Raw genomic sequence first — 7,457 nt, 5'->3', positions numbered from 1 at the left:
ATCAACACCCAAAGATTCTTAAAATTAAATTTGTTTTTTCATGATTTTTTTTAAATGGGCAAAATCTCATGAGATCTCAAATCTTACAAGATTCACATGGTTTCACACACAATCTTGCAAGATATTGGGAAGTGGACATTTTTCAATATCTGTGCCATCATCTGAGATACTATAGTGTTCCCTATTAATTGAATAGACTACCAGTCCCTGATTTGACTACAGGTACTATATTGTAATATGTCTGGGGAAATACTTTTATTAAATTGTCATATTGATCTGTATAGAGAAGAGCAACAATTAGGGGACTGGAGGCTAAAACGTATGAAGAACTGTTGCAGGAACTGGCTAGTTCTACTTTAACGAAGAAAAGGACTGGGGGTGACATGATAGCAGTGTTCCAATATCTAAAGAGCTGCACAAAAAAGAGGGGGTCAACTTATTCTCCAAAGCACCTGAAGGCAGTACAAGAAGCCATGGATGGAAACTAATGAAGGAAAAAAGCAATCTACAACTAAGGAGAAATTTCCTGAGAGTTAGAACAATTAATCAGTAAAATGACTTGCCTCCAGAAGTTGTGGGTACTCCAACACTGGGAGATTTTTAAGAAGAGATTGGACAACCATCTGTCTGAAATGGTGTAGGGTTTCCTGCCTGAGCAAGGAATTGGACTAGAAGACCTCCAATGTTCCTTGTAACTGATTAGATTGATTAGACTAAAGTTAATTCAAGTTGCAGGATTGAGAAGCTGTTGCTTCCCTATGGGGAAAGCCTTCCCTAGCATACTGAAGTAAAGTTTTGATTTACTTATTTATTTGCTTTTTGACATTGTACAGGGTCTTTGTGGTGATGACATAGTTTTCCAGAGTCTTCCCCTCATTGAAAATTCAGTCAAACCTTTCATATATTTTTTTCACTCTTACTCCAAACCCTTTTTAAAGGATAGGTAGATAATTAAAACATCTCCATTAATTTAGCATTCAGCCAGGGTTATCTGGAAGCTTTTAATGAACAGCTTTAATTGTTAGCGTTCTTCAATTTTTGTTCAATATTGTTCAAGTGACTGCTACTTTCAGCATGAATATTTATTTAAAAGGTCATTTAGAACTTACGTATTCAGGATAGAACAACCCCATCCAATCTTTATTGATTATTTAAGAGTTCCAGGTAATACACATAGTGCTCCTTCCTCCCATTCTTCTTTATTAACAAAATTCCTGAGAAGGAAGTTGGGTTAAGCAAAAGTGCATGACTCAAGATCATCTAGTGAGCTCCTATGGCTGAGGGAGGACTTGAACTTGAGCCCCTCATATGTAGCCCAACCTCTTTACCATTACTCCACCATGACTCTCGGGAAGGGCAAGATCCTTGAAATGCATCTTCTCTTTAATCCTATTAAATGGTGAAAAAAAATGGCAAAAATGTGGTGAACTTTGTTCCTTGTTTCATCCAAGTTCCTTCAATGGTCACAGCAACTCCTAATAAAGTAAAATAGCATCATCCCACAACCTGTGCACCTGCTAAAGATTCTGAAACTCCACCTCTCTGGGAGCTTGTGAAACTATCTGGGAACTCAGCCAGAGTCCACACGCCTGCTATATAAGAGGCATCAAAAGACAAGTGGCTTCTCAGAAGCCCATCATATGGTACATGCTGCCAAGCTCCCCAGGCAGGATGGGGATAGGCAGGGGGACTCGAATACCACTATGGATTCCTATACTAATGATTATCTTAAGCCGTCATCAGAAAGGTAGGCAACTTTAAGAGAAGTTCATTTCCTTTCCTATGGAAGGCATTCAGCAAATGCCTGGCTTCTTGAGGGTCTGATAATTTTACACTGTTTTCTTTGCTTTGCCTCATTAAATGTTATCAGACTTGACAAACATTTGCTTGAGTTCTCCTATCAATCACCAATATTCCAGCTTTTAATGACCCCCTGAGCAGGGTTTTGATAGACGAAAATGATAAAAAAGAAAAACCAGCAGTTAATGGAGCCAATGCAATATGAACCGTAGAAAATTAATTCTCTCTTTTATGTACATTTTTCTGCAAGGATAAATACAGTTGATCAGATGTGAATGTGGAAAGTTACAAACTTGAGAAGGTTAATAAGGCAAATAAAAACACCGCATTGTTCAGGTGGCTTGTAATAGCAAGATTATTAAGCTCTTGAAGTCTATTGCAAAGTTCATGCTATTTTGCTGAATTAGAAAGCCAACATTGAATTGATTGCATTTAAAATCATCAGCCATTCAAGGAATGTGCACTTTATGCCCTCCTGGGGTCATGTACTGTCCTGTAATTTATCGGTACAAACAAGCATTTTTGAGATAAGGAACAGACCTTTATTTCATGTGATCTAAGGAGACAAGGTATTCTGAAAAGATGATGTTCTGGATATTTTCTTAAGCATTTAAATTCATTTCCCAGAGAAACTGGGGGTGGAAATTATGAGGGTCAAAACTGTTCAAAAGACAACATGTAAATAATTGACTGAAACCATAACCAAATATATTTATCTTTACAGTGGCTTCTTGGAAAAATACTATCCATTTTTCTTCCATCCCCTTCATAGTTGAAATAAGTGCAGCTCTTTTTTGAAGCTTCAAGGGCTTTGTTTATATCAATAAATATGATTAATAGTACCTCATGACAGACAGGACTGCTTATGTAGGTTTCATAGAATATGCTATACTGATACCTTAGCAGATCTGCCTGAATTAAATTAAATTAAATTCCATTTCCTTCTTTTGTCCATGTGTACTGGACAAGTAGCATTAAGATCAAGTGCAGTTGTTGTGAAACACATTTGCCCAGTTTCTACTCAATGTACTTGTAATAAGATATTGAGAAGTTTTCTAAGATACCCAAAAGAAGAAAATACAAGTTCATATTTTAATATGCTTCTGGTTTCAATATAAAATTCAAGACTCATTGTGATAATATTGAATTTGATTAATGTGAAAGAATTTTGATGTGTTGTACTAAGATGGAATGAAGTAGTTTAGAATCTACCAAAATCTAATATTATTCATTTTGGATGGTAACTGATATGTTAGAGTATAAATGTAAGGCTCAAAAGCAGTGAAAACATAAAATGTATTTTAGGTTCTTCTACTTTATTATTGTCATCATCATCATCATCATCATCATCGTTCTAGCATACATTTCAACCAGGAAAAATAGAAATATTATACCATTCTATATAAACAAATAACACACTGTAGACATACATGCATATCAATCATAGTCTTCTAATAAAATATATAAAATAATTTAAATTGTAAGTTATTTTGTATTAATAACAGACTTAAAATAAACTGCTAACTATATGTGTATATGAATCACTTCATGTGATTACATTTAGAATATTCTAGAGTTCTGGCTATTTCTTTATAAGAAAGGAAAGAGCAAAAATATTTAGCAACATAGTGCTCTTCTATAGGAGTAAAATCAGTTGAAAATGTTTAGGTTTGGAAGAATGGTTGACTAAAAGGTGAATCATACTTGTAAACTTCTAAATGCTCTTAAGAAAGAAGATCAAGAAAGTGTTTCTCCCTTCTCTTTTGGTAGAATAGGAATACTCAATGAACTACACAGATGGCAATTGAAGAAAGACTGGCATACAGTTATGGAACTAGATGTTACAGGCCAAAAGAATTGTCATTGCCTTAAAAATAGTTGTAGACTTCTGTATTCAGAGGCAGCACAAATTAAATTTCTATTTGCAGGATGAAAACAGAGGAAAGGGGTCCATTAACCCTGTGCTACTTAGAGACTTTCTAGAAGTATCTACAAGTATCTTGCTAGATGCTAGACTTTTATCTAGTGCGGCTCAAGTTTTGATACAATTGAGTTCTAGATGGATACAAGCAGACTCTCTGAAAACTTACTTTTATAACATTTTCAGATGTTCTACAATTTATTCCAATGACTATAATTACTGTGACCAGGTTCATAAGGCAGAAGGAGAAAGAAATAACTTACTTTGAAATATGTTGTATTTAGGACCAATAAATGCCAAGAGGGATTGCAAAAATATGTAACAAGACACTTGGTAGATTGTTTCCAGATTTATTTATACAGTATATAGACTAGAAAAACTGAAACCAATAGGATTTTAGTGAGTTTTGACTGATGGAAATTTCACTGATTTTAAAGAAGCTGCCACATGTATATTGAAATGCATGTACATCCACAACAGAGTTGCACAGAAAGATTTGTCATACATGAAGGAGAAAGAGAGAGGGAGGGAGGGGGAGAGAGAGCTACTTTTAGCTGCTTCAAATGCTGATGATGAATAGACAAAATAGAATATCCTAATGGATAAATAAAACACTAGAAGGACAACAATATTTTGCAGAATTGTTGCTGGTGAATTTTTCATGAAATCCATGACCATTAATTTTGTGCTTTTCTAATTTTTGCTGCAGTACATGCCCAGTTTCAATATCAACAATCCCAATATGAGGACCAGCAATCCCAATATATGGATCAGCAATCCCAGTATGAAGATCAGCAGTCCGAATATGTGGACCAACAGCTCTTCCCTCCTGACGAGCAGCAAGTGCAGCAGACACATGACTGTAGGTATCTGTAACATGATGTATATGGTAGAGCAAAAGGTGAAAAATAAGAATGCATAGCCCCACATTTCTACTGGTCTTTCAGGAAGACCAATAGGTTGCTTTCAGGTTGATTTCTCTGTCTGAGCAGCAAGCGGTAGGCAGAGAAAGCATTGGGCTTTCTCTTAGAACAGCAGCATGATTAAAAGAGCAGCATGATTAAAGCATGATTAAATGATTAAGGCCTGGAGACAAAAAAAACATATGGAGAATGGTTGCAGGAACTGGGTATCACTAGTCTAGAAAAAAAAATGGGTTAGGGGTGACATTGTAGCAGTATTCTACTATCTGAGGGGCTGCCATAAAGAAGAGGGCATCAGCCTATTCTTCAAAGCACTAGAAGGCAAGACAAGAAATATTGGATGGAAACTAATCAAGGAGAGAAGCAACCTGGAATTAAGGAGAAGCTTCCTAACAGTGAGAACATTAAACAGCTTGCCTTCAGAAGTTGTGGGAGCTCCATCACTGGAGCACTGGAGGTTTCTAAGAAAAGACTGGACAGCCATCTGTTTGAAATGGTATAGGGTCTCCTGCTTGAATAGGGGGTTGGGCTAGAAGATCTCCAAGGTCCCTTCCAGCTCTATTCTGATTAAGCACAGAGGAGAGAGAGGAAAAGAGCTTCTCAGACCCTCAGCGAGGCATACAGTTTCAAATCACTCTTCTCTTTACACATTGGATTTATTTTCACAAAGTGTTTCAGAGATAAGGAACTAGTAGAGCCAGTAAGAGCCACCACCCCTTTGTCAAAACAGGCCATTCATAATTACACAGATGGTCATCCAAACTACATCATTGGCACTTGTGCCACCAGGAAGTTATTTTTAAATTAAAGTTTCCTAATATATAACATTATCCATCCATCCCTCTCTCATTTTCTCATTCTCTAATGTGAACTCATTGTTTTGAGCCCAACAACAAATACATTTGCTTCATCACCTTTGCATAATAGCCCTTCAGATATGAAGATGGGGATCATATCACCTGTTAATCATCTTTCCTTCAGGCCAATGGGAAGTGGAGTGGAACAGGAATGTGGGCATTATCCCAAGGTATAAGTAGGCAAGAACCTGCAGACTCTATTAGAGGTGGGCATTGTTTGAGTTAGCTGGACAGAAGAGTCAGAAACACAGGGATTTGATAACCAGCTACTCTCTCCTTATAGTAAGGCTTCTATCTCTTCAAAGTGAGGTGACAGAAGGAATTGGCAAAAGGTTTAGCAAAGGCCAGTAGAAAGAAACAGGCAACAGCTTCTTCTATCATCCTTCTACATACAATACATATAGAACATGTTATATAGTTGAGACATTACTAGGCTCAAAGTATCATTGAGAAAAAGCTTACAGAAAGCCTTGGGGAGAGAATATTTGGGAATATGCTTGCAAAGCCAGTCAACCAATCCTGTATTCTTACTTCCCACAACCGGTCCTTCTAATTGCTTTTGTGGTTGGCAGCTGTCCAGCACACTAAAAGCAAAATTAACTGTTCATCTGCCTTCAATATTACCTACTTCATGCAAATAATTGCATGTCCTACAGCTGTTCTTTCCATTTAAAATAAAAGTGGAATCTTCCAAATCAGAGTTTGGCTAGCAAAAAAACATGAGGTATTGTTCATATTTATCAGTTAAGCAGCATACTTACAAACCACACCGGTATTTAATCTAAAACTGTATTTGAATAATGATGCTGAACAAATATGTTCTGTGTGTATGTGTGCATATACAAGCAATACACCCATGATAGTAAGTAATTTACACCCATGATAGTAATTAAAAATTAACTAGCCTTTTGATCTTAGGTTGTCATTACATCCCTTCCAATTTAGAAAAAGGCAATTTAGCTTCAAGTCTATATTTCTTTGGCTGTAGTAAGAATTGTTTGGATAGAACTGTTACAGAATCATTAAAGTTGAAGAAATTAAAATAAGAATGAGGTATATACCTACTAAAGTACAACATTTAAGATATGTATTTACCTGTGAAATGGATGGATTCTTTTTCTTGGTTCAGTTCTTAATATAAACTCTCTAGATTTTGATCATTATCTACAAGTCTAAATCTAATTTTCCAGTCAGATTTTTTGACATGTATTATGAAAATAAACATCAAGATGGGCTTTAAAGTAGTTTAAGGTATGCATTTCATTTCATTCAATTCACTTTCTATACAAGGTTGAAGTCAAGTCAACCTGAATCCTCCATTAAATCATTAAACCATTCAACTATAAAAAAAAGCTATACTGCCACAGTCACATGGTGCCAAATAGTAAGGATTGGTTCTTCACTTATATAGATAAATGGCAAATATGAGTTGCTCTGCAAATGGAAGGGTGGAGAAATCTTGCAGTGATTTTTGTCTTAAACAGATTAGGCTGTGGTGAAAGACAAACTTGGGATGGTAACTGCTTATTGGCAAGCAGCCACATTTAACAGCTTCTGAGTGGATTAAGATCACAGTGAATGAAAAAATAATAGAAAATGCTTGGAGCAGTGCTTATGCTTATGAGCCTGACCAGGATTTTCAGTTGTTGCTTTCTTCTGTATTTCTGAGAGAAAAAAAATATTTTGTGTGAAAACAATGCTGACAATGTTAGGCTTAACATTTTTTATTTTTTTTTTGGTCATTTTTCTCTCTCCCATTTGGGGCCATAAAGGTCTAGGAACTACAACAAAACTAATGTCAAGATTCTTTGGTTGACAGTCCCTGTATTTGAGGGATCAGGACTTTCCTCATACAAAATTTAATGAGTCACTATTTCAGTAGTGATTTAAATTCTTGGTTCAAGCTTGTCAACAAAAATATTCTTTAAAAAGACATTTTATTAGAATTTTAGAATA

At 35.8% G+C, this 7,457-nt stretch overlaps 1 protein-coding gene across 1 annotated transcript in view; it reads left to right on the top strand.

The window, feature by feature from the left end:
* The first annotated feature begins 1,614 nt into the window (after window positions 1–1,614).
* Window positions 1,615–7,457, top strand: part of LOC120316556 (mucin-5AC-like) — an 82,878-nt gene continuing 77,035 nt past the window's right edge. The window contains exons 1-2 of the mRNA XM_039362289.1: window positions 1,615–1,747; window positions 4,431–4,583. Of these exons, the coding sequence (XP_039218223.1) occupies window positions 1,648–1,747; window positions 4,431–4,583 (253 nt within the window). The 5' untranslated portion in view covers window positions 1,615–1,647. The remainder of the gene's footprint in view (window positions 1,748–4,430; window positions 4,584–7,457) is intronic.

This window comes from Crotalus tigris, unplaced genomic scaffold (genome assembly GCF_016545835.1).
Source record: "Crotalus tigris isolate CLP2741 ecotype Arizona unplaced genomic scaffold, ASM1654583v1 scf7180000019415.609845, whole genome shotgun sequence".
Classification (NCBI taxonomy): Eukaryota; Metazoa; Chordata; class Lepidosauria; order Squamata; family Viperidae; genus Crotalus; species Crotalus tigris.
This window is presented reverse-complemented; position numbering and strand designations above follow the sequence as displayed.